This window comes from Accipiter gentilis, chromosome 22, assembly GCF_929443795.1.
Source record: "Accipiter gentilis chromosome 22, bAccGen1.1, whole genome shotgun sequence".
In the NCBI taxonomy this organism is placed as follows: Eukaryota; Metazoa; Chordata; class Aves; order Accipitriformes; family Accipitridae; genus Astur; species Astur gentilis.
The window spans coordinates 8,248,421-8,275,609 of NC_064901.1; the positions used below are offsets into that span (position 1 = coordinate 8,248,421).

General features: G+C 38.0%; 1 protein-coding gene across 4 annotated transcripts; it reads right to left on the reverse strand.

Annotated features, from left to right (window-relative positions):
* Positions 1 to 413: 413 nt before the first annotated feature.
* On the reverse strand, positions 414 to 25,679 carry G2E3 (G2/M-phase specific E3 ubiquitin protein ligase). 4 transcript variants are annotated; one of them, XR_007509198.1, is made up of 17 exons: positions 25,590 to 25,679; positions 22,199 to 22,254; positions 21,051 to 21,148; positions 18,918 to 19,019; positions 18,195 to 18,319; positions 16,306 to 16,471; positions 15,462 to 15,568; positions 13,227 to 13,343; positions 11,735 to 11,859; positions 11,499 to 11,631; positions 10,671 to 10,796; positions 9,213 to 9,523; positions 8,354 to 8,535; positions 8,022 to 8,194; positions 5,504 to 5,703; positions 4,333 to 4,880; positions 414 to 3,669 (listed from the first exon to the last, which is right to left on the reverse strand). XR_007509198.1 is itself a non-coding variant. In XM_049825924.1 (16 exons), the coding sequence occupies exons 2-16, from the start codon at positions 22,233 to 22,235 to the stop codon at positions 3,659 to 3,661; spliced, it is 2,013 nt and encodes a 670-aa protein (XP_049681881.1). In that variant the 5' UTR covers positions 22,236 to 22,254; positions 25,590 to 25,679; the 3' UTR covers positions 414 to 3,658. The 4 variants fall into 4 exon arrangements, 3 of the variants coding, with proteins under 3 accessions (XP_049681881.1, XP_049681878.1, XP_049681880.1); XM_049825924.1 differs by lacking the exon at positions 4,333 to 4,880; XM_049825921.1 differs by having other exon boundaries at positions 414 to 4,880.
* Positions 25,680 to 27,189: the final 1,510 nt, after the last annotated feature.

The following is a 27,189-nucleotide window of genomic DNA, read 5'->3' on the forward strand; positions in this document are numbered from 1 at the left end:
AAAATAGCTTAAATGCAACCAGGGCAGGTTAACTACATGAAAAGGACTGATGTTTCAAAAACAGGCAGCTGGCTACGAGTAAAGTCGTCAAGTTTTAGTGAGCCATTGAAAAGGAAAATAGTTACAGTGTGCCTGTCTCTGCCTCAGGTAGCACACGCCAACCCGCCGCCTTCCTTCTGGGTTCTCCATGCCCTTGCAGCTGTGCCCTTCCTTACACAAATCCTACAGCGGCAGGAGTCCCACTCACCCCAACTCAGTCACAAAGGTATCCATCTGGGTAAACATGCTACAGACGTATGTACAGCTGGATGTAGGTACACCCAATGAAGCTACAGAAAATAGCGATAATGCTTCTACAGCTACACCCCATTAAATCACCAAAATAAAAAGACTTAAGTTACATATTTATTCCAACAGAAATTTAACCCTTTATTGCACTTTGAACATACACGACAGTTATTTCCCACAATTACCTATTATTTCAACACTGATGCTACACCTGTCAAGTATAATGTTGCTTGAAGATGCAACATTTTAGACACTGATCCTGAAGTTCAAGTTAGAGCTAAAATTATTCACAAAATTATACTTTCCTGCATGATAGTCTAATTACCATAAGTTTAAAATGAACATTGTTTATGCAATACAAAATCAGGTGCATCGGGTTTTTTTACAAACATTAATATTTTGACAATGATTTTCTGTATACATGATTTGACATTTCAGAAGTTTTTGCATTTTAATTTTTCTTTCAGCAATTCCCTTAAGTAAAAAAGAGTAAAGCTTGAGCTTTAAAATGCTTTGCTGTACTACAGAATCAAGATAAACTTTAAAAGCGTATTTTGTAGCCTCCAGAATTGGATTTCCTTCTATTTGAATGAGAATCTTTTAATGTTATTTTCAAAATACACACACAGAATGTGTGAATTAATGACCAATACTCTACATTTTAAATATACCTCTCAAAATCCTCAAGTCTTCCAATCCCAAGACTGAACATCTTCATAAAAAAGTCAAATACTTTTGACTAGATACTAATAATAGACACTAATTTATTCTCCTTTTGAGTATATTTCACTCATAAACCAGTTAAAAATGCCAACACCTTTTTCTAGTAAGCTTCCTTTGCGTGGGTGAAAGCAAGCCACAGAACTTTCTTATCCCCTGGTTTTTCAAACAGAGACCTAAAATATTTGAGTTTGGGTTTTGTTGGGTTTTTTTTTCCTAAATTATATGTGCTTTAAGGACACCATACTAAACCCACTAATACTAATCTACTATCATTTACTAGAAAATGATCATTCTAGAAAATAAACAGCTTATTTGATGTGCTAATTACAGCTCAGGATTTGATGCAGAAACTGTGGGGTGAAGTTCTTTGGCCAAACACAAAGAGGACTGCAACAGTTCTCTTGTGGCCCTGGCAAATGTTGTAAAAGATGCAACTTCTATAAAAATATATTTAATACACAACAGCTAATGCATATGCAGTTATTCTCCCTGTGTTACAGAAATACTGAAAGTAAGCAATGTCCCTAATTTCCAGATGTACCTCAGGTTAAAGTTTATGTAAAATGAAAACTACCCAATAATATTGCACTTCAGTGACCTACTATAGCAATTAAAAACCTGATGGTCATTATAGCTACAGAAATTGCTCTTATGGTTTCCAGACAGAAGAGACCTTTCTGTGTTTTGATGGATTGGAAGTCAGCTTATTCAATGGAATTTTAATGAACAGGTAGAGTAAATTTAAGATTGGTCTATATAAATAAATGCTGAAAATGAGCAGGAGAGAGGAAGTTCCTCTCTGTAGTAGCATTTAGGAATACAACCTACATGTATCAACGATTGTATTAGAATGTCTAGATAGTGCTGATCAAACTGACAAGAAAGGAAAGACAACTTGTCCTGAACGTGCACACATCAGTATTAGAAAATGGGGACAAGTTCTGTGTAAGAAAAATCTTTTCAAGCAATATTAGAGACTAGAGGATTTTACAAATACCATGCCTTGATATAGCATTGTGTAGCACTTTTAAAGTAACTTAAGATTTCTTAAAGCTGACAGACAGGTTAGTTCTACCTTTATATAAAACATACCAACTGCTGAATTCAAAACTAATAAGCAATAAAAGGTGTGAACACTATTTTTATCTCAGATACTTTTTGAAGCCTTATATTCACATTACCTTATTATTTCTTTCTCCATTGAAGGTTTTAAAATGCAGTTCATTTAGTTCCAAGTTCTAAACCATCTCCCTTGGCACTGCAAGTACCAAAAGTCCAAGAACTGTCCTTTAAAATTATCCACGCTCTGCTTGCTACTTCTGTAAGTTCTGTACTCCCCATACAGAAAAATAACATAATATTACAGAAGACATTTATCTCTAACTAGGTAAGAAAAAGGAATACTGCAGTGGGTACACCACTCATTTTTAAAGTATAATATTCTCTCTGCAGGAGACTGCTATATTTTAAAAATATGAACATGCAACATGAATCCTTATTAAACAAATAAATTTGCAACAAACCAATTTCCTTATAATGGTAACAGACCATTCTGAAGGATAAGAATATGAACAAGTTATTGGCAGTATGACCTTCAAAAATTATGCAAAGACAAACATGGAATATTATTGGAGAAAACAATCAGAAGATAATGAGAAATTGCTTCTTATATAAACAAGTCAAATGACATTCTTCAAGAGTACATACATTTAATTTTAAAGGGGACTTTAATATGCTTTTGGCTCAGAACCAGAAAAACACCACTAGCCCTATCTTAATTTCAAATATTCTTAAATTTATAATGACAGGACTTTGATGAGATTAGATTGTTTTAGCTATTTGAAAGTAGTGAGAAATGACTGATCTAAGCCTTGTAGCAATCTACTTAGACTCTGAAATAAACCAACATTTTTTAAGTGGCATGCACACTTTTGTTACCCAGTGATGGAAATAGGTCTGTATAAAAAAAGATTAGTGATGTCTCCCAAGATCAGGAGAGAAGCTGTAGCGGTTTAAGAAAAATTTCAAAATACCTGCATATTGTTAATTGAACTGTGTAATTTAAATACCCACCTGCCTCTTTAACACTTTATAGCATGGTCTCAAATTTAGTGAGTCTTGACTACCACTTCCACAGTTCTTGAATTGCAATACAGTGCTATGTAATTAGCATTTAGTAATACAATTTGTTAATAAGAACCTGAAACCAGATTAGTTTGCCTTTTTTTTCGAAGCACCTATCCATTTATAGTTTACTGTGGACGTACTTCCTTGACAAGGCATTCAAAAGTAAAGCAATCTTGCTTGTATTTTCAATTAAAACCAAGCTATATTAATAAAAAAAGTGTATGATTACTTTGCAATATTTTGAAGAATGTGGATATATATAGATAGATACATTTCTATATACATCTATAGCACAACCTATGTTTGGGACATAATATAAGTGTTCAAACTTACAGGGGGGAAAATAGTAATTTTAAGAGACACCTGCATACATTTAAAAACCTGTACTTAAAAACGCCCTTTTAGTTTCATAGTTTTAGTATTAGTAATATTAAAGTGTTACCATGTAGGAATTTCACTACTTTTATGGCTTAATACAAATACTGCAGAATTGAAGTATATTTTATGCAGTTGAAGTTGCTCAGAATGCACCTACAATTGAACAGAAAGAGTTTAGACTAAAAGGTAGAAAAGTGTCAGGCACTGACAAGCTTGATGTTAGATTAACAAATAGTTTTAGTGCATATTCCTATGAAAATACTGACTTCCACAGAAGACGAAGTAACATGTTCTAACAAGCAACAAGTTCTTATACTTTCATACTCAACAACATTAAGTCTAACTCTTATATTTCATTTTGAAAGACCACTTATTGTTGCATATTTAAGGTTTACTTCTAGTTTTTACTATTTTGGCTATATGTGTAATTAAAAACTAATGTATAACAGTAGAATGCAGAAATGTGTGCAAATGTCAAAGATTTTGTTTAACAACAGACACTCAAGTTCAACCAGATATTGTTCTTGTGCCTTATTATTTTGCCTAGTTTTCTCCAGACCTTAATATTTTAATGCACTAACCACAATGACCTTAAAATTACCAAGTTTCTAACTTTCATAGGTTTTTATCAATCATCAAGATGTAAATGAATCATCAATATAAAAACAATTACTGAAAAAATATACATGGAACAACTGAAGAACTGCATCACAGTTTTACTTGAGACAAAGCTCTACAGCAGTTATCTTCTAAATGTACCTGATTTGACTTTGATAAGTAAGTTACTGAAGTATGTAATACAATCAACATACTTACCTGTGGGAAATAGCTAGAATGTTACAGTTTGGTAACATTTCATACATGCCTACAGCAAAAGTAGACATTTAAAGTACTTCTGCAAGAGATTTCTGACTCAAAGCCAACTTCAAACAGGAAGATGATTCAAGAGATAAAGTGTATTTTCATTTGAAAATTGTCTTCCATCTTACAAGATTACTACTATTAGCATATCTTTGGGGGAAAAGTGGGAAAAGGCTGAGAGCATGCTGTCCAAATATACAGTAGCGATTTGCAAGCAGACGTTCCTGCAGAAAATTGAAGTTTCCAACATCCAGTTTAGTAGGAAAAATATTATTCTCTTTCGACTCTTAGGGTGTTTCTGATGGTGAACTCCATTTTATTTTTAAACTGCTCGTATGTCTTTGTTATAGGGAGTTCTAAGCAATGAAGGAGTCTGTTTCTAACAGGATACACTATATGCAAAAATTTAATAGTAGGTTCAGGATCAAAACCAACAGGCGGTATAGAAAAAGAGCCTGTTACAAAGAACAGAATATCCTCCAATGTCACTACAGACTCGCCACCTAAAAAATAGGATTAGATTGTATCGTTTATTGCTTATTACCCATAAACCACTACCCTGCATGTTAAGTGTTAGAGGAAGAAAACCCTAAAATCAGGAAACCCCAGATCAATATGAATGAACATGCAGTTATATGGCCAAATAAGAAAAATTTTAACAAGAAAATCCCACTTGGGTTAGTTCCAAAAAATCTTAATTAAAAAAACTAACCAAACAAAAACAAACCCAACAACTATTCTGCAAGAAAAGACCACTTTTTTCTAATTTTTTTGAGACATACACTAAGAAGAGTAAGTTCACAGCAAAACTGACAAGAGGGGCTTAAAGGATTTTTCTGTACCACTCAGGTTGTTTTTTTGTTGGGTTGTTTTTGTTTTTTAAAACTCACAGGAGTTCTAGCACCAATATTTACCTTCTCAAGTTTGATCCTGATTGGGCAACAGTTTCAGAAATTATAATTAGTAAGGAAGAGGGGGGAGAAGGAACAATTAGGAAGTGACAGTGACCTCAAAACCTTCATTTATTTACCCCACTGAACTCTAAAAACCAAACCCTGTATGTATACCAGTGACTAAATACCCTGAACGGGGCGGGGGGGAAGGGGAGAAAAAAAATATTACTTACTTTCCACATCTTGTAAATAACTCATCCAATAATCAGCACCTTCAACTTTATTTACATCTGATGAGGAATGGATTGCAAAGAGATCACAAATAGTTTCTGCTGAAAGTCTTTCAGGTTTGTGGCACAATATACTAGAGAACGCATCCGGATGCATTTGCATTTTCTCTAGCACACCAAGAGTTTTCAAACCTTGCCTAAAACTAGCAGGTGGGGAAAAAAAAAAAAGCAAGCATGCAATCAGAAAGCCAGTAACTAATTGTGCTCTATATTTTATAAAGCTGTAAGTCTGGACATAATAAAGTTTCCCCACCTGTGGCCTCCAAGTCTTGTCAATAAGGTACATATAGTAGTCCCATTTTGTTTTCACCTTGGAAAATGTGTTTAATTCTCATTTTAACAATCTACATGGTTCTGTGGAGCTTTTGGGGCAGATGAAAGAAATACCAGTGATATGCAGAAATTAACTTTATTTCCTGGTACTTGACTATTTACTTTGCATAGTTTACTTAATTTTATGTAAGAACATACTGAATTTCTTTGTTACAAATATCTCTTTAGAAAGCACAGTTTAAATTCCTTGTTCCTAGGCAAAATGAGGTGTTTTAAGAGATAGTCTTCACTTGGCTTCTGCAGTCTGCATGTGTTTACATGCTATTTCTCCCTAGGGCAAATGCATATAACAGTATCCTAGGCTGCCTTAGGAACCATGGTGCCAGCAGGCCAAGGGAGATGATCCTTTCCCTCCGCTCAGCACTCAAAGCCACACTTGGAGTGCTGTGTCCAGTTCTGGGCTCCCCAGTACAAGAGAGATATGGACATACTGGAGAGAATCCAGCAGAGGGCCATTAGGATGATTAAGGAACTGGAATGTAACCCTACAAAGTAAGGCTGAAAGGGCTGGGACTGTTCAGTCTGGAGAAGTCTCAGGTAGAATCTCAATCTGTAGAAGTATCTGAAGGGAGCATGCAAAGAAGTCAGAGCCAGGCTCTCTTCAGCAGTGCCCAGTGACAGGACCGGAGGCAGTGGGCACAAACTAAAACACAGGAGGTTCTGCCTGAACATCAGGAAACACTTTTTTTACTGCGAGGGTGACCGAGCACTGGTGTAGGTTGCCCACAGAGGATGTAGAGTCTCCCATTGATGGAGATATTCAAAAGCTGTCTGGACAAAGTCCTGGGCAACTGATTCTAGGAGACCCGGCTTGAGTAGGGGGTGGTAGACAAGATGACTTCCAGAAGTCCCTTCCAACCTACACACCAATTTGATTCTGTGATTTAACCAATTTTTTATTATTGTTTTTTTGTTTTTTTAAACAGCTCTGCAGGTTGAAAAAATTTCACTAGTTACTATGTACTGGGTAAGAACATTTCAAGCAACTGGCTTTACAATTTAACCGCTACGATAAATCAGAAATAAAATTTTACTTGTTTACTTACTACTTAGATATCGATAAGCTCAATCAGTAAAATTCAGAACAAACATGTTGAAAGTGCTCAGTCAGTGGTGTAGAACATTAACAGCTAAAGTAACTAATTCTTCACTCACTCTCAGTCCTTGATATTGACAAGCAAAATCTTGCTTTACTCATATTTTTCTCATTTTAAGCCCATCTCCAAAAATGCACAAACCCACATTTTCCCATAACCAAACCAGCTACTTAGTACCTTTCACTTTTTAACTAACTAGTGTGAAAATATGATATAGATTGATCAAATATGCTACAGAGGGCCTTGACTGAAACACTTAATTACTCTCAACTTCGTTAAAAAAACTGTCACATTCAAAATTAGTTTTCATAAATCTTGGAGATTCAGTTGATTCAAATTTGTCAAAGATAACACCATAAACGTGTTAAGTATAAATCCAGCTATATTTGTTGGAAAAATTAACATCCAATGCCTTTTTGCTGATCAGATAAAGAATGCAAATTGGAAGCAAAGTCGGAGACCAATCAAAAAAGTCAACAGCTGCAACTTTCCCAGCTATTTGAAGTCATCACTAACTCATGGAAACACCAATACAATGCTTACATTCTAAGCAGGCCAACTTATGCTTATGCACATTGTCCTCCTAATGGCACACACAAACTCCCTAATTAGAACTTTGGAAAACTCATTTAAACTCTAAACATATGTTTAACACTCCTAAAATTTAAAAGATTCTAAATTCAAACAATTCTGAATTAAAAATGAACATAAGCTAGAGAAATTTTGTAGTGCAAAGGTCTTTGTCATGCTATAGTTTACAACTGTGAATCTGCCCTCTTCATAAGCCTAAAAAAGGGATATGACTAAGGAGAAGTGGAATGGAGTGGATATGTAGAAAAATAAATTCAGTCTTTCAGTTTAACTAACTAGTTAACAGTTGCTACTTAATCCACTGAAAATTACAGCACATTTCATTGGTTTAAATAGAGAATAAGTAAGAACATTATGAAAGTTAGTTTTAGCAACATGTTATTTAGTATTTCAGTAAGGAAAAAAATTCCAGGAAGTTTGAAAATTCAAATAAAACAAACCTTTCTAAGGGTGAAGTAATTCTCTTGATTACATGATGGATCAATATGTCATTCACCAGCATATTCTTATCACACAAAGCTGTTATAGGTCTTAAACATCCAGCAGCAGCAAGGAATTCATAACAGTCATGTATTGTAGACTGTAGGCTGGACAGACTATCTGCATATTTTATCTGTATCAGAAGATAAAAGTTAGGAATTTGATCACTACGTGTGTGTATATATATAAAATAAGCTTTTTAATTTGAACTAAAGTTATATTCAATAAGCCCTTCTTTAACTCCAAATATAGTCTTGAACAAGAATTTGCCAATAAGTTTAGTTTTATTTACCATTTTTATTGTTTGTGCTACATCAACATCAGCAACATCTTCCAAAGCTGGCTTCACATTCTCTGGACCATAGACAAGACAATTGAACAGCGTTTTAGAAAAGAAACCAGGAGATGGACCACCGTGAACCAGAGAAACTGCAATCATTTTACCAGCTTCAAAATAAAGATTCTCTTTTACAGCTGCAAATGAAAAAAAATTAATTCATTATTATATGCATAACAATCATTTGCGATCATCACTATTTTTATAGAAAAATCTCATAATACATTCCTTCTTACTTTAGGAGACGCAACAAGTGAGGTTTGCCATCTCCTGCTGGTTGAAACAATAAGACCGGTATTTTTTACACAGGAGTACCATATTCTTTTACTCCATCTCTTCAGCCACTATCAAGGTTTGGGAGGCGACGTAACTTCCTATTCTACTTTGTACACAATGCACATTTAATTCTGAAGCACAAGAACTCAAAGAAGCTAACTTTGGGTCTTTAGGGAGTATGCTATCAGAGATAATGTTCTAGAAATTTTAGGAAAGGAAAATAAGTAACAGAGAAAGTGAGTCAGGAAGACAGAAATTCACTTGTAGAGAACAAATACATTAAATAAAAAGTTCCAAGTCTAATTATATGCTCTATTTTTTGCTTGGTTGTCATCAACTTTTCCAACTAAACCAAATTTTTTTGTTATTATAAATCCACACCCCACAGCCCTTTAGAATTGAAAAGGAAAAACATTCAAAAAACAATTTCTATCTATCAGGACTACAATTGTGAACTGACAATCATACTGGCTGAAGATTTAAAAACCTTTCAAGTTACATAGTTCTTAATGTATTTTTGAACAAAGCATTTAATTACCTTGAAAATCAAGGGACAAGTTCTTTGCAGAAGAGCCCTCAAACAATGATGAATTCTGAAGGTGAAGCATTAATAATTGGAAAAAACAGTGTTTTGATGCAGGAGAAGTATCTGCCTTTGATCTGTTTTTGCAGTTTGTGAACTTTATTTCAATGGTGTTTGTAGCACTGAAGTTGCGCTGTCTAAATCCTTTTAAAGCACTATTCCAGATATTTTCTGCATTGACGTTAAGCCTTGTAGTTTTTGTATTAACTTGTAGCTTTAACTCCTTCAGTATATTAGAAACTTCCCTTCTTTGCTTTCTTAAATGCCTAAAGAAAGTTGCATGTATTTTTAGATGAAATCTGTGATTCATAATTAGCAACATTTATACAGGAAACATCCTAAAATCTATTAAGAAAAAAACCTCTTTGAACACTTTGGTACACTTAGGTATTGCCTAAATTATGTATCAGTAAAATATTTGGTGTAGATTCTTCAAATTTTAACTCCGTAGTAGCAAATTTTAAAGTACCTCTGAGAACTAGAAAAAAGGAGGTAGAAGTAATTACCTTGACATAAAATGAACAGTTATTTTCTTAATTCAATTACACCAACATCATGCCAAACAATTCTCTCACCATCATTCTACATTTGAACAATGTGAAACAAGTGAGAAATTGAAGCTCTTACCATGTTTGGGTTAAAGAGATGTTTTGCAACCAAATTAGAATACACCGTCAACTATTCACTAATATTTTATCTTTACCACTATAATAAAAAATACATTTGAGTAGGGAGAAATGTTGCAGTTCTTCTTTTAAAAAAAAACAGAACGCCAGACTAAATAAGACCCCTTCTTTGTTTTCTAACGTGCAACCAAAACTATTTCAAATACCATACTTACTAGAAGTAGCCAATTCCCTTATCAGAATTTTTAGCACGTTATGGGTAGAATTCATAAATTAAGTACTCAAGACAATTTTATATCCTTAAACTGAATATTCTATATTAAACCACATTATTTTACCACTGATTTTAGCATAATCACAAACTATTCCTATGGTACAAATGCAAAAACCATTGAAAATTCAGGAAAAGTCTAAAAAGAAAGTAATTGGGATTCTTTTTATTCCCCCTTTTCTAAATAAGGAATGGCTAGCCATGCTTCAGTATGGACAAATATGCATTTCTGGGTTTTGATCCCCTCACTACCTAACCTAAAAATTCTCAATAGGTATTCATTTCTCCTCACCCCCCTCTAGCATCTAGAAACAGCAGAACCCTGTATTAAGTTATGACTTCAGCTCTTCAGCATACTCACTCTATTTTTCCAGTGACTATATATACACCCACACAAATATATATAGCCACTATATATATATACACACACACACACCCCCTCCCACCATGTTCTGTAGGAAATATGGTATAAAGCCATGTGCTAGATTACTCTTCAAGAAAAATAGAAGAAAATACTTTTTCCTCAGGGACCAGTTCCCGTTTGACATCAGTGGAGATAAGGACATCGTCACTCTGTTGGATGCTGGAAGTTCTAGGTGTGAGCAGGGTGACAAATTGTTCTGGCACATTATCTTTGGTGATCTATAAGTCAAAACAGTATTTTAAGAAGAAATACATTTAAAGAATGCATAAACACTTCCTATTTGAAGGCAACAATATAATTTCCCCCTATTTCAGTACTGAATCTCATTTGTATGTTCATTTACATGAAGTCCATAAGTTCCTGAACTACAATTTTAAAAATAATCATTCAACATTTTATTATGTGGTGGTTTTATAATCCGTTTTTAGTTGCATGTCCCTATACATGAGATGGAAGTCCTGACTGATACAATAAGTAAAAACTAAAAAAATATTAGTTTCTACAGACTTGAAAAGTTTTTATTACAGCAGAGGAAAACACTATTTATATAAACATCTCTATATGCTAGATTTCTAGCACACTATTAACATGTAAGAAAATGCTAATAAGCAACCTTAGCTTTAAGTTTTGCCATTTGTACATTGGAAGTTACCTTTAAATTGTTAAGATTCCTTTTACAAGGATCTAATTTTATCAAACTAAAAACTGGTTTACAGGCCACCTAACGCGAATAACTATAGTAAATTTACAGAGTTCACTGCTTTCTCAGAAAACTTCAATCACTAAACTTTACTCCAATTTTATTCAATTTGCAATTTAGTGTAAGAAGTTTCTCCTATGGAATAAGCCATCATCTCCTCATGTTTAAATGCTGTTTTATGTTATAATCAGTTTCTGCTTGAAAACAGAAAGTTACACACTGGAGAAGAAAATCGCGTTGAGATTCACGTGACTGCCGAGGGCACTTTGGAGATGGCTCTTCCAGCCAACAAGTTGTCCCGTCTGTCTTTTCAGAGGTAGCCAAAGAACGCTTCTTCTGTTTGCTATAGTTCCCTGTATAATTAAATTATATTAATTTAGTGAATTTGGTAGCTGTAAAATACATAGTATTAAAATTTATCATTTTAAGAAGTCACTGTCACATCCATAACTTTACCTGATTTTGCAAAGATACTTCTGCATTCCATGCACTCCCAGTTTTGCTCCCATGACTTCATAGATGAACAGGCCAAATGAGTTCCACGGGAACCACAACACTGACAACGCTTTATTTCCCATTTACTAAAATTAAAAACTTGTGTATTTAGAATTAGACAGAAGAATGAGGCTAGTTAAAACAAAGAATATTCAACAGTAAGTGTAATCTAGACACTAAACTAACAAAGCATAATTTTATCAATCTGGTAGGACTGTATATAATCAAGGGGAACTTTCTTCAGACAAGATGTACTCGAAATTCCTAGCAGCAACAAGGGAAGAAAAACAAAAAACTACCCATGTTCCAGCACATTATATTGAAAGAGGCTGAGTTAGTGTGCTCCCCTGCCTTAAAGTCAATAGCTTGCAGCCAGTATTTTCTCCTCATGTTGCTAGCCAGCAACATTCTCTGTATTTTATGGGTATCCACGACTGAGCTTTTCCAAATGGCAAATTTTTCAAAGAAGCATATCTGATTATTCTTACACATTCTGAATAAGACTCTTCATTAATGACAGCGTTTAAGTATCTGTTGGGTTTTTGTCTAGATTTCTTCAATTTCGCTTAAACATACAATGGAACAACATGACTGATACTAGTTCAAATATTGGAAGCCTAAGGTCCAACTCTTAAAGACAAAGTAAATCCTGAGGTGCACACATACCATGAATGAACCAAACAATGTTTGGTCAAATCTACACAAAGCAAAGTTAATGTCTCCGGGGAGTAACCTACCACAGTACTACAGAAACAAGTCTTTGCAGTAGAGGGTCTGACAGCTTTGTGTATACTCATGCCAATGGAAGACATACATTTCAGAAGCACACAAATAAAGCAAGAAAGAATGTAGAAAATTAACTTGTTAATTGAAAATCAGGCAAGTGGTAGAGCAGAATAAAGCCTTTTACATGATCACTCAAGCCTCTCATTAAGCTATCAGCAATATTCTAGCTGCCATTTGCATGCGGAGGGATAGCTTGCAGCTACGTTGATTTTAGATTGATTTTACATAGCTAATTAGTTTTCATCGTAGTCTAGTACTTTAATGAATTTCTCGTAAAGGTATTAATTACTCTAACAATTACTAAATTGTTGAATTAAGCTTTGAATGAAAGCTACACAACAATAGTTTAAGCACATGCTGTTCTACATGTTATGCAGATGTACAAATTCTACTTCAGCTCTGTATCAAATGAGAACAAGGACAAGGTAACTGATAATTGATTGGTTTGGTTTTCTCGGCTTTTATAACCTGATTAAATTAGAGAAAGTCAGTATTGAACTATTATGGTTATAGTGAGTAAAACAAACATTTTACTTGGACACTGTGTCTTGGCTTGACATTAAAACCTGATGCTGAAAAGTATTAAAGCATGTAAACAAAAAATAATTAAAAACCCACCAAAGATCTATTCCACCCTAGGTTATATCTTCCTACAAAAGTGTCATACCTATCAGGTTCATTATAGTCTCTTCCTTTCTTGCAGAGGCATCTTTTAACATCACAGTGTTGATAACATTGCAGTAACTCTTGATACGCATTCTCTTCAAGTTCCCAAGATGCATCTCTATAAACAAGGCAGAAGATCTGTTACTATATTTCTGATTGTTTAAATGGGTCAGTCTGTCTTTGGAAAAGATGTATGTAATAACCACGTGAAGATATTTCAATCATGTAATGTTCTAGGCAACATCTAGACAACTGAGAGGAGGAAGAAAAAATACACAGACTTTTTCTTGCATACAGTTGATGGAAGCATTTATTATTTTTTGCATGACCTCAGTGCATGTTTGCTCTGTTTCATATTATTCCGCTTTCTTTCTCACAGCAGATATGGATATTTGTTTTGGCGGTCTACTCAAGTTACCACTGAAAATGGTCTCATGAAAAGTAACTCAAAATTTTTGAGGCCAGTATGGCAAAGTTCACCAAGTATTTTGACTCTTCTTCCTCTTCAAAATCTTGAGCCTCTGTCTCTGGAGAGAATTAATGGTAGTCTCTGAAGAGACTAACAGTTATTAAAGAATACTATTTCTAACAAAGAAACATCATTCTGATCACTTTCTGTCTTATTTTGAGCTCCATCAAATGGTGGAAAGTTATGAAAACCAGCTCAGAATTTTAGAAGCAGTTGTTATACTAAACATATGTATTGGGTTTGTGTGGCAAGGTTGTGGTAGTGGGAGGGGTTACAGGGGTGGCTTCTGTGAGAAGCTGCTAGAAGCTTCCCCTGTGTCCGACAGAGCCAATACCAGCCAGCTCTAAGATGGACCCACCACTGGCCAAGACCAAGCCCAACAGCAATAATGGTAGCACCTCTGTGATAACATATTTAAGAAGGAAAAAAAATTGCTGGGGCACAGAAATGGCAGCTGGAGAGAGGAGTGAAAACATGTGAGAGAAACAACCCTGCAGACCCCCAGGTCAGTGAAGAAGGAGCGGGAGGAGGTGCTCCAGGCACCGGAGCAGAGATTCCCCTGCAGCCTGTGTGGAAGACCATGGTGAGGCAGGCTTCCCCCTGCAGCCCAGGGAGGTCCATGGTGGAGCAGATATCCACCTGCAGCCCATGGAGCACCCATGCTGGAGCAAGTGGGTGCCCAAAGGAGGCTGTGACCTTGTGGGAAGACCGCGCTGGAGCAGGGTCCTGGCAGGACCTGTGGATCTGTGGAAAGAAGAGCCCACATTGGAGCAGGTTTTCTGGCAGGACTTGTGACCCATGGGGGATCCATGCTGGAGCGGTGTGCTCCTGGGTGTGCTCCTGAAGGACTGCACACCATGGAAGGGACCCATGCTGGAGCAGTTTATGAAGAACTTGCAGCCCATGAGAAGGACCCACGTTGGAGAAGTTCGTGGGGGACTGCCTCCCATGGGAGAGACCCCATGCTGGAGAAGGGTAAGAGTGTGATGAGTCCTGACCCTGAAGAGGATGAAGTGGCAGAGATAACGTGTGATGAACTGACCACAAACCCCATTCCCCATCCCCCTGTGCCAGTTGGGGGGGTAGAGAATCCAGGACTGAAGCTGTGCCCAGGAAGAAGGGAGGGGTGGAGAGAAGGTGTCTGGTTTGGGTGGAGTCTGTTTTGCCCATGACAGTAATTGGTGAGTGATCTCTCCCTGTCCTTATCTTGACCCCCAAGCCCTTTGTTATATTTTCTCTCCCCTGTCCAGCTGGGGGGGCGAAGTGATAGAATGGCTTTGGTGGGCACCTGGCATCCAGCCAGGGTCAACCCACCACAACATATCCTTAGCAATCCTATGGGAGAAGATGGAAGCTGTATGGATGAGTAATCAGTTGATTATAATACTGTCTGGGAAGAAATTCCAGGTAATTTAAAGACTTAGGCACAGAAAATACACTTCTCAGCAATGTCTATGTTAAAAGAGAAATTATTGTATTTAAGAAGCGTTTTAATCTTCTAAATAGGTCCCTGGTTGAATCATGGCATTAAAAATGACTTTTCAGAACTTCCTGCTTTATGTTTGAGGTGACTAATTTGGCCTTTGACAATTTTATGCATAACTAAAAGGAAACAGGCTACTCCTTACCAAACCAAACATTTCTACCGTTGAAGGTAGAACTGAGGTTTCACGTTTTAATAGATGCAGTTCTATAGAAGAAATTAAAAATTGTTTTAACACCCTATCAAAGTTTTATAGAAGAGTGATTATTTACAAAATTACTTACTTTTCTGGAATGTGTATGCCCATTCTCAACATTTCTTTTTGAAATTTGTCCTTGTTATTACATACTGTGCACCTAAAGAAAAATATCCCAGCACTCAAAGCTTGATACTGTGTGAAGAAAAAAAACACACAAAAAAACACACAACAAAAACCAAAACCAATTATTGAATTACTATCACCTTTAGGATGCCAACAAATATGCCTTAATATCTATAACCATTACATTCATACATACTGTCCTGACATGGATGTTAAAGCTGACATCAATCATGACATCACTTAACATTGAAGCAAACAGCAAGCATTTTCTCTTCCTTTAAAGGACAAGAGCTCACATGCTAGAATCAGATTCATAAACAAAAGCACAGTCCTTTTCAGTCAACCTCTCCAGTTCTAGAATGAGTATACAAACTTCTAAGTTATAACTTATTCCAGTTCTGGACTTAGGCTAAGAGAACTGATGATGGATGAATGACATTTTTAGCACTTAGATTCTGCACATAATGACTTGCAAGAAGGGAATTACCTAGGCCGGACTTCAGTTCCTAAAAATAACTAAAGGCATGAAATGTATCACACATGCAGAAACATGGGGTGGAGAGAGGAGTTAATAGCATTTAACCAACCAAACAACAACAAAAAAACCAACTTACTTGTAAGACACTGGTCTCCAGAACACAATTTTAGTATTGTCCTTCAAACTAGGATATTTCCATACCTACTGCCTACATTAACCCCAAGCAGTTTTACACAATTTTAAGCAACTCTTCCATTATTTTTAAGCACAACACAGAAACGTGATCTCCATGCATGCAGAGAGAAAAGAAAGAGAGAATCTGTGTTACCTGCAAGCATTCTCGATGAAACCAAGCATTTTTACAGCAGGGACTTTTCAATACAGTGTATATTGGAAGCTGTTCAACCAAATCCAGGCATATTGTACACTGTGAAGTTCCTCTACATTCTTTATCTGGAAACTTTTGGACTGGCTTATGTTCCCAACAGTAGGATCTAAAAATAATAATTTAAGGTTCCCTTATCAAAACAACATTTTAAGAACCTTCCTCATAAAATTTGAAGATAGCAAAATGAATTCCCTATTATATCTCTTTTTCAAGAATAAACACTGTGCAACAAGGTAAAAAGGCAGACACATAGTGGTTTTGGCTGGGATAGTTAATTTTCTTCATAGTAGCTTGTATGGTGCTGTATTTTGGATTTGTGATGAAAACTGTTGATAACACAGGGATGTTTTAGTTACTGCTGAGCAGTGCTTACACAGAGTCAAGGCCTTTTCTGCTCCTCACCCCACCAGCGAGCAGGCTGGGGGTGCACAAGAAATTGGGAGGGGACAGCCAACCCCAACTGACCCAAGGGGTATTCCAGACCATGATGTCAGGCTCAGCAATAAAACTGGGGGAAAGAAAGAGGAAGGGGAGACATTCAGAGTTATGGCATTTGTCTTCCCAAGTGACCGTTACGTATGATGGAGCCCTGCTTTCCTGGAGATGGCTGAACACCTGCCTGCCCATGGGAAGTAGTAAATGAATTCCTTGTTCTGCTTTGCTTGCGCATGCAGCTGTTGCTTTACCTATTAAACTGTCTTTATCTCAACCCACGAGTTTTCTCACTTCTACCCTTCCAATTCTCTTCCCATCCCGCTGGGGGTAGTGAGCAAGCGGCTGTGTGGTGCTCTGCTGCCTATCAGGGTTAAACCACAACAGATATAAACAAATTATATATCTAACAGAGCAAGTAAACAGAACAATAGTAAGGAAGAAGCATGTTGCCAACTGATGCTCTGTAAATTACAGATATCATATACCCCCTTTCTCTCAAAACTTCTTTTGGTCCAAATAATACATTTCCTGTCCTCAGAACTTTAAGTTCCTCCTGTATTTCAATGTTACCATAATGTTAAAGCAGCAATTTTGAGCTTGCATATTGATTCTGCAGAATCTAGTTAGTGTGATGAATTTTATAATTTAGCATATTTTCAAAGAAATAAGACACACAAGAAATGCAGCTCTAGAAGAAAAAAATAATGCATTTGCAGAAAGGTTATGTGTGCTTGACTTAATATAAGTTGTTTATTTAGGAAGTTGAAGTACCCACCAGACTTCAATCCACCCACCCTACAAACTCAGCTTACAGTAGGCAGAATAAAGCTGATATCAAATGCACTCGAGTATTTTGATGACAGCCAAGCTGCTGGACAGATGACAGTAAAAGAAAATAAAATGTTTCTTTAGACATTTGATGTTAAGCCCACTTCTCCTGCAATCCATCTCTAATAAGCAGATCTAGAAGCCTTGCAGTTTGAAACATGACAGAACGGCATAGTGTGTTTTCACTACAGAGAGAGATAGGCAGCCAAACCTTTGCCACTTCAATAAAGGCACAGGAGGCAGACAAACAAAAAACTAAACCCAACCATTTTGCAGGTATTTCAGAGTTTAGGATTTAATGCTCAATTGTTTATAAACAATTTAACTACTTGTAGAAGCGTTAAATTATATCTTTAAAAGGGTTGAGAATTTAGCTTATAGGTACTAGGTATGCAATATAACTGCTTGGCCTTCAAGTTTTCCACAAATCAGATATTTTTTCTTAGAAAACCCAGATGACGTTTATAATTAACAGCCTATCCAATGACAACCCATGAAAAAAAAATCACCTCCTGTATAAATATAATGAATTGAAAATGAAAAAGCAACAAAACACCAGAACTTACCTGAAGTCTTCCATGAACTGGAAAATGCATTCCTTTTGCACCCCACAAGGAAAATGGTAACTTCGTTTGCATTTGGGAGCTACACATCCAATTGAAGCACCCTTTTTCTTACAGATATTACATTTCTAGGAATAATTTGTTTCAGATATAACAGAATATTAGCATCTAAAGTCCAAGTAAAATTACAGAATTAAACCAACAGAAAAATTATAAAGTGTGTAAGAAAGAATATCAGCCAATAGATTTTAACAGTGCAAGACTATAGTGTTTTAGCTCTATTTCAAAGAGTAAAGGTACATAGTTATTTCACAGACTTTGATTATGTATTGTTTTATACGCATGTTGACTTGTGACACATAAGCCAAAATACAAGTTATTTTACCAGTACCTATAGTTTAGTTGCATCTATAAAATTATATAACGCCAGCCTGAGGCTCAGCATAATGTCATGAGGTATTATGCACGTGTAATTTGCTCTTATTCATTTATCTGCAACATACCCAGGAAATAAAAATATTCGCAAACTTCTACAAGTTTTATTGTCCCTTGTGGGTTCCACAAACCCAATATACTTGTTACTTAAATGTAAAATTCAGATGCTTGAATGGGCTCAGCACACTGCCCATTGGAGAAAGAAAAGAAAACAAACCCCACGGGTGATACCAAGTGCGCTTAAAAGTTACTTTTTCTTTTCCTTGTAAATACCAAAGATTTAATTCTTACCAGTTTTGCAGCTCTATTTACTTCTTTTCTAATATCTGTGATTAAGAATCCATCTACACCTTCACCTTCTTCCCCTCTCTGCCAAATGCCACTTGACATCAACTGTGAAAACAAATTAAGTATTTTAAAAAATTTACCTAAAGATTTAAAATTACTTACACTGCATTTGTCAAGTAAGAGAGAAGTTTAGTGTAACAAAGCTTGTGTACAAACATTTTAATGATTAAAAAAATTATCCAAAACACCTATGTATTTTTTGCCCGATATGACACAATAGGGAATAGTAACAAGTAACATGAAAATAAGTATTTCATAACATCAAAGTCTTATTTAATACTGTAGACCCCAAGATGGTGTGTTTTACCTTCCTTTTTGAAGTATACAGACTATTCAGATAATTGTCAAACAACTACTTTCAGCATATAAAGCTTCAGAGGAAGTAAAATTAAATTAGTTTAGTTAACATGAATGACAATTGGGCTGTGGAGCTAATGAAGCACAGTAGGAAGTATCTGTGCTGAAGTGCAACCCAAGAGGAAAAGTAATTCACTTTAGAGGAAAATTAAATAAAAACAGAGTCAAGTAAATAGGCAAGTCAGAAGAGCCTAATGATAATTTAGATTAAAGTTACTTAGTAAGGCAGTTACTTCACAGACTTCAACTAACTAAATAGTTTCACACCCTGATGACTCCTATATTCTTCACAATCTCATTTTATAGTTCTCATTTTACTATTTCAACACAGCACCATTTTCTAACTAGAGTTTTATCAATATTTTAGTCAAATAAATGTAAAGTTTTATATGAAAACCAAATATGAATATATTTTTTCCCAATTGTGAGATATTTGGCAAAGAAAAATGAAACTGCACCACTAACTGGTCTCTTTCTAGAAGAACTCTTTTCTTATATAATATTCACTGTATTTAAATCACAGGGTTTTGTTTGTTTTTAAAAAGAAGCAGGGACCAAAACCTAAAAGATGACTGCAGGAAGCTCATCACAGTAAAGTATCCTATAAATCATAAGGCTCAGTGTTGCAAGCATGCCCTTTCCTAGCTGTTCTGCTCCATCAGGAAAGGACTTTTTCCTATTATTTCATATGGCCTTATGCATGAGACAAAATTATCACAAACAGACCTAAATTTCCTTCCAGCTGCTTAAAAATTATTTAAGAAAAAAAAATTCTATCTTTATGTAACTTCAGAAAACATCCACTCTGACTAGTCTTTAAAGGATTCAATATCCAACCTATTACACCATCTGCAATCAACACAGTCTTTTAAGAACTGATTGAGAAAACAAACAAAAATGCCAAATTGTTCCTGATATTCTTGAGACTTTTTTTTTTTTTAAATTTGGGGAAAAAAATTCAAACTGTTATTTATTAACAAAAAAACCAAACCCAATTTTTTTTTTAAAAGCAGTCATATTATTTTAAAGACCTGCAAAAATTTAGAGTTTGAAAGGTAGTCTGAGTATACCTTTAAGAATATGAATATTGGAAAATATCAAGTGTAATAACGAAATATACTCAACTGTAGTTTATATCCATAGCTTTGTTCAAATTATAAGCTTCTAATTACTGATACTGTAGCTCTATATGATCAGTATTACTAACCTGAAAAGTAGGGACTATTTCTTAAGTGTTACAATGTCCTATATATTGTCAGAGAATAACTCACAGCCAAACAAAAACTAATGAGAAATAAGGAAAAAAACACTTTTCTCTACGTTTTTCACAAGGGGTGGAATTTTCACATTCTAAATTTTGAAACTACACTTCTCTTATAGAAGCTAATACATAGGTGCAATCTGTTCCCTTTCTCTTAACATGTACCTTCATTCCTATGATAGGTTGGGAAAATTAACTAAGTAATTCATTTAAATGGATCGTGAACAGAATTTAATTTTGAATAAAGTCTTGTTGGGATTTATTTATTTCATCTGCTGCGTGTGACAAGTACAAGCCTTCAAGGCTACAAGTTGAAGCTGACAGTTCAAGCTTTACAACAACAAAACTGTTACAACAACTGTTTGGACAGGTTATTACTATTTAATACTTGTTGCATTTACTCTTTTTTTTTTTTCAGTTAAAACAGACAAGCTCCAAGATCAATACCATATACTTACCAAACAGTAATAATGAACAGTGAGATCGTATTCCACATAGGTCCTTTTTTCTCCATACTTTTCAGGGCAGTCATCTGTCCGTCCACAGAGAACACAGACTAAAATATAGAATCATGTTTATAATCACAGTAAATGTACTGGAATTACGAGGGATCAGCTGTAGAGCAGTAACTTTCATCTTTTTTAATCACATGCATCTTGAAATAGATTACTGGTTAAAAGGACAGTAGATACCCCTCTCTCCTTAATGTTGAATTCCATGGTAAATACAGAAGAGGGTACTATTCGTTCCTGCTCTAGTTCCTGAGAAAAAAATACTTCAGCAGTTCCACCTGCCTGCTGATTCAGGAGAGGGCTATCACCCAAGCTAAATTCACAAGCCGATTGTGCTCCCAACTGAAACATTCTTCCCAAAACACCCGAAGATAATTATCAAATGGTCATCAATGTCCAGATGCATGTGAAATATGCCATCTAATCGGTTTTAGTATTGTACATAAAGACATCACCATATAAGAATCCATGAAGCAACTTAACTGCTTCTTTGTATACCTATGTAATAATCTTTGTGAAAAGCCTATGAATGGTATCCCGACTGTATCGTCATATGCTACCAGTCCTTTTAAGATGTATGCGAGTTTCAAAACGTTCAAGGATTTGAGACAACATTGGAGTTAACTAAAACCTTGAGGATTTCTCCATTTCTGCAGTTCCTAGCTCACTAACATACTTCCACAGACATTTAATATCTTCCCTTCAATTCTCAATAGCTATATAAGATACATTTTCAATATTCTAACATCAGGAACAGTCATAGTAGTGATGAGAATAGAGGTACTGCTTCAGCCTAAGAAAGTCTTGAATGATACATCTCAAACACAGCCGTGTGTGATTTGGCAGCTGAATTCCCAAGGTTACTTTCTTAAAACATCTGCAAAAAAGACTATTTTAAAATATTCCAATTACAGCAAACAAATCCAAGGAAGTTTACAAGTTATTTCTTTTTCATTCCCTGAGACAAGGGATTCCGACACAATTTGACTACTGAAAATCCACCTGTTCTTTGAGCCCAAATAAAGTAAGTTATAATTGGTATTATATATGCAGATTAAAGATTTCTATAACTATTTAATGAAAACCTTACTTACATGCACTTTGAATGTCAAAATTATTGTTTTTACTCATCCTGAGTTCTTCTGGCTGTCTATCATGGAAAAGAAATGAGGTGTTACATAGATCTAGTGCATTAACAATGACCATTATATACCACTTTTACATTTTATTTTATTTTAAATTGATAAAACCCCCAAACTCAGTAGTTAAAGAAAAAAAGAATATTAGAATTCAACTATTGTTGTGAGAAATAAGGGTTCAGAAAGCAGGATGCAAATGTTCAGAAAAAATATTCAAAAAACCAATGAAACATGTAGCAACATTTAGCTACTTCCCCAAACTATCAAACAAGATATTTTACTTTCAAAAGAGAAAATAAAGACCAATGCAACACGTAGTTATGTATAGACTTAATTGTACAGAAGAGTTTGTAGCTTTTTTACACATCAAAAATAATGATTCATGGACAACCAAGGAAGTGGCAGTGACTTGTGCTCAAAGATTGTATTAACAGGAGGAACTTGGAAGAAAAAGATTAACTGGGTAGGATAGTGACATAACTATGAAGATAGTCTCCATTGTTTGGAGAAAATGCAGGATCCTGGCCTAGTCAAAGAAATCCTGGCCTAAGACCAAAAAAAACCCATTGCAAGGAATCCAAAACAGGGACATGCATACAGGGGAATTTACACCATTTAGAACTATGTATTTTACATTCTGAAGTGGGGAGTAATTTATTTACATTCATCTAACCCACATTTCTTTCAAACATTACACGCCCCTAAGAATTAGATCCCCAAGATACATGAACATGGATATACCGGCAGCTGGCCTTTACTGTGTGCCACAGCACGCACCCTAGGCCACCTTGGAAAAGAATTTTAAAAATACTTATTTCTTCATTGCAGCACTAAGATGATTTATTCTTTCTCTAGTGCAAAGTATAACCCTTTTAGGAACATATCTGGACATCTTGACTTGCCTTCTCTTAGGAAGCTGAAGCATTACTTAAGTTTTGCAAGACAAGAATCACGGGTCATTGCCTGCAGATCCACCCACACTTGACCTCACAGGTAGGCAGACAATTTCCTTCACACACACACCAAAGTGAGCAGAGACAGCCAGTAAAAAAAATCCAACGTCCAAACCAGAAGCCTGACAGACTCTGAGGTATCGGAGTTTTAGTATTTACAGTTTAGATGACTGCCAGGTGGGCTTCAGGAACAAACCTCAGGCTAATCCAAACTACTGCAAATAAAGTACTGCTGCCATTTTACTGGAGTTTTAGAAAAGGAGTTGTATTGAAAAAGAAAAAAAAAAAAGGAAGGCAAAAATCTCAGGCATGAGGCAACTGCTCTACGCCATTGCACTTTGTTAGAGAACAAACGTAGTTGTACACAAAAGACCTTTGCCAGATGTCCTGGTTTCAGCTGGGATAGTTAATTGTCTTCCTAGTAGCTGGTACAGTGCTATGTTTTGAGTTAGGTGTGAGAAGAATGTTGATAACACACTGATGTTTTCAGTTGTTGCTAAGTAGTGTTTAGTCTAAAGTCAAGGATTTTTCAGCTTCTCATGCCCAGCCAGCGAGAAAGCTGGAGGGGCACAAGGAGTTGTCACAGGACACAGCCAGGGCAGCTGACCCAAACTGGCAACGGGGTATTCCATACCATGGGACATCCCATCTAGTATAGGAACTATAGGAACTGGGGGGAGTGGGGGCAGGGGGATCGTCTCTCGGGGACTAACTGGGCATCGATCGGCAGGTGGTGAACAATTACACTGTGCATCATTTGTATATTCCAATCCTTTTATTATTCCTGCTGTCATTTTATTAGTGTTATTGTTATTAGTTTCTTCTTTTCTGTTCTATTAAATCGTTCTTATCTCAATGCACAATTTTTACTTCTTTTCCCGATTTTCTCCCCCATCCCACTGGGTGGCGGGGGGAAGTGAGTGAGCAGCTGTGTGTTGCTTAGGTGCTGGCTGGGGTTAAACCATGACACCAGAAAATGGTCTAAAAGGAAAACAAAAAAATAAACAATGCCGGAACCAAATTAGGTCAAGGGGCTCTTAAGAACACACATGGCACCGACAGTCAGATGAAATAATTGGTTCCATGTTCCAGTTTTCCCAGAAACTCACTTCTCTCTTTCTAAATTACAAAAATAAAATATACTTCATCAGGTACACGGGGAACAAGAGACAAGCACACAGGTCACACACGTTCCCTTCTCTTCAGTATTTCCCAAGAATGGTCACTGTCAGCTTCACAGTCCTGAATCTACTAAGGTTAATACAACAAAGAAATAATCTGTGTATAACCACACAAGACCGGATTTTCACCTCAGTGTGTTGTAAAAACCCCTACCAGGTGGGGAAAGCCGATATGTGGCTGGAAACAAGAGCACCTTCGTACCTTTCCCTGGCTCCAGCAAAACAAAACAAAAAATCGTTTCCTTCCCCGCCCCTTCCTTCAGGGTTCAAATTAGCAAGTTAAAAGACATGGGAGAACAACCATTGAGGCTCCACGCACAAGTCGTACCGGCTTTCTACAGGAACAAAATAATTCTTTATCAGTCTACCTGCAAGGCAAGAACACCTACCTTATCACCCAGTGTTTATAAAAACCTAAGTGTAAACAAAATGTATCTACTTTGCCTAAATAGGCTAAAAAAATCCTCAGAGTGGATATTTAGGTTTTGCCAAGTTCTAGAACTCTTTACTGCTCCAGAACGTACGGTGTTTTTAAGATTTGTTTTTAAGCAGATGATGGGAAAAGAAAAAGCAAGAAAAACAACCCCAAGAGGGAAGGTTTCAGGTACACGTTTTCTCTAAGCATACGAGCAAAAGAACCCTCCGAGATCCCACCCGTTCATGCTGTGTATCCTGAACGTACACGGAACTGTACTCGGCCACTTACTGCCCGAGTCTCACAGGGGTTCAGCCACGAAACCTGACCGCCGTCCTTTTAAGAGGCACAAGGGCCGTGGCAGGGTTTGTGGGAAGAGCCACCCGCCCCCGTCCCGCCTCCCTCCCTCCCGCGGCCGCACTGGGCGAGCCTCCCCGCGCCGCTGGTCGTCCCCTGCCAGTTTTCCTCCCAGAAGCGTGACGGGAGGGAGGGAGAGGTACCTCTCAGGTCAGTTGTTCCGCTATTTTCTGCCTCCAGACAAGCGGCGGGAGGCAGGCGCCGCTTGCGCCCCAAAGCGCGGGCTGGAAGCTGTTGCCCGTTGCTGCCCGGCTCGGCTCGGCTCCCCTCACGGGGAAGCGGGGGCCTCCCGCCCGTCCGGCGCCCGCCCTCCCCCCCGCCCCTCCTCGCCCCTCCTCGCCCTTCGTAGGGCGGCACTCGCCCCCTTACCCCCCGGCCCAGCCAACCCCGAGGCCAGAGGCGGCAGGGCGAAGCCTCAGCCCACCGAAGGCGTTACTCACCCCGAAGGCAGCCCCGCCACCGCGACGCTCCGGCGGCCGCCCCGACGCCGAGCCGCCTGCGCTAACTGACAGGCAATTCAAACCCCAACATCCGCCGCCCTTCCGGAAGCGGGGAAGCCAGGGCTCTCGCTCCGCCCACCGCCGCGCCCGCCATCCGTTGCATCGGCGCTCGGCCGCCTTCGCCGGGCACGCCGGCTCAGCGGGAGGGGACCGGCGATCCTGGAGATCGGTACTCGGCCGGGGGGCCTGGCGGGCGCGGTGAGGGGTCGGCGGAGCCGGAGCCGGGGCCGGGGCCGGGGCCGGGGCGGCCCCGGGTCCGCCCCGCTCCTGCCGGGGGGGCAGCGCTGCCGGTGCCGGCGGGTGTTCTACGGGACTGCCTGGCCGTTGGGGACGGCGGGGAGAGGGGCGGTCCGCGGGGAGGGGAAACCCTGCTAAACGGCGGTGGCCGGGGGCTAACGCGTCGTCAGCCTGGCCTGTCGTCATCAGTAACCTCTGCCACGGGAAGGAGCAGGGTCTCCACAGACTGCTCACCCTCAGCCCTTGCGAACGGCGTTAACACCAGGCAGGCTTTTCCAGAAAGCCTGCTTTGCGGTACCTACCTAAGGAAACGGGATGGTTTTTTTTCTGAAAGTCCGCTTTGCCTGTTTGCTTGCTTGTTTTTAAATTGCTGTCTTTCACAGCCTGTTCTCAAGGGGCCTGAGCTATCCCGCTGTGAGGCCGCAGCACTGACTTGTGTTTCCCATAGCTGATGGGAAACCCACTTGGATGCAATGATGCTTGCTACAGTAAAAGGGAGTTTCTCTACTGAAGCTCTGTATTTGATGTTTATGCTGATGTTTTGCCGTCTGAATGCTGCTGTAATGGTGGACTGCGTGAAAAGGAAGCGCAGTCCAGTGGGCTTTGGGACGTAGGCGAGCTCTCCTTCCCTGTCCGGTACAGCCGGGCTGCTGCAGCCCCTCGGCCCGAGGTCCAGCCGGTGGGAATGCTGAGCAGGTGTCCTCAGCACGGCACCCACCCACCCACCAGACACTGTTGGTAGCAGATCTCCCACTTAACCAGGTGGGTCTCTCCGATAGCTGGTCCAGACCTATATTCCCCCCAGTAACTTGACTGTCAGACCTGGAGTCTCTGCAGTACCTGACATCCAGACCCACACTTTCTCCAGTAGCTAGATCCCAGACCACTGACCTTGTTTGCTAGCTACCCTGGCTTGAAGTTCTTTAGCGGCACACACAGACAGAACAGGGAGCTTACCTGGGAATGCGGTTAGGACTTGTCTAGGCAAGTGTGCTGACCAGCAGCTTGTTTTCACATGGCTGGCCCTTGTTGTCCCGCTGCCTCTCTGTTTTCCTGTGCTTGTTCATCCTCAATGTACCTTCATCCCACCCTTTCCCCATCTTTGGCCTTTCCCCTAAAAATCCCATAGTGCATTTTGCACAATCATATAAATGCCCTAAAATATACCATAATGAGTTTGTTCTGTCCTGAGAGACTTGTGATAATCTTCCTTCCCCCTCATCAGTTAGAAAGTTCCAGTTGAATCTCCTCAAGATTTTGAGTGGTTCCTTCAATGGCCCATCAGTAGCCCAGGATTTCTGGT

Bases quoted from the DNA above. Each gene is read 5' to 3' on its own strand.
- G2E3 (XM_049825921.1), bottom strand. From the start codon at position 22,235: ATGAGTAAAAACAATAATTTTGACATTCAAAGTGCAT. The intron at 15,569-16,305 runs GTAACACAGATT...TTCTTCACACAG, and splicing joins TTCATCGAGAATGCTTGCAG to TATCAAGCTTTGAGTGCTGG. The intron at 9,524-10,670 runs GTATTTTCTTCT...AACTTTCTTTAG, and splicing joins AACTGGTCCCTGAGGAAAAA to GCATTTAAGAAAGCAAAGAA.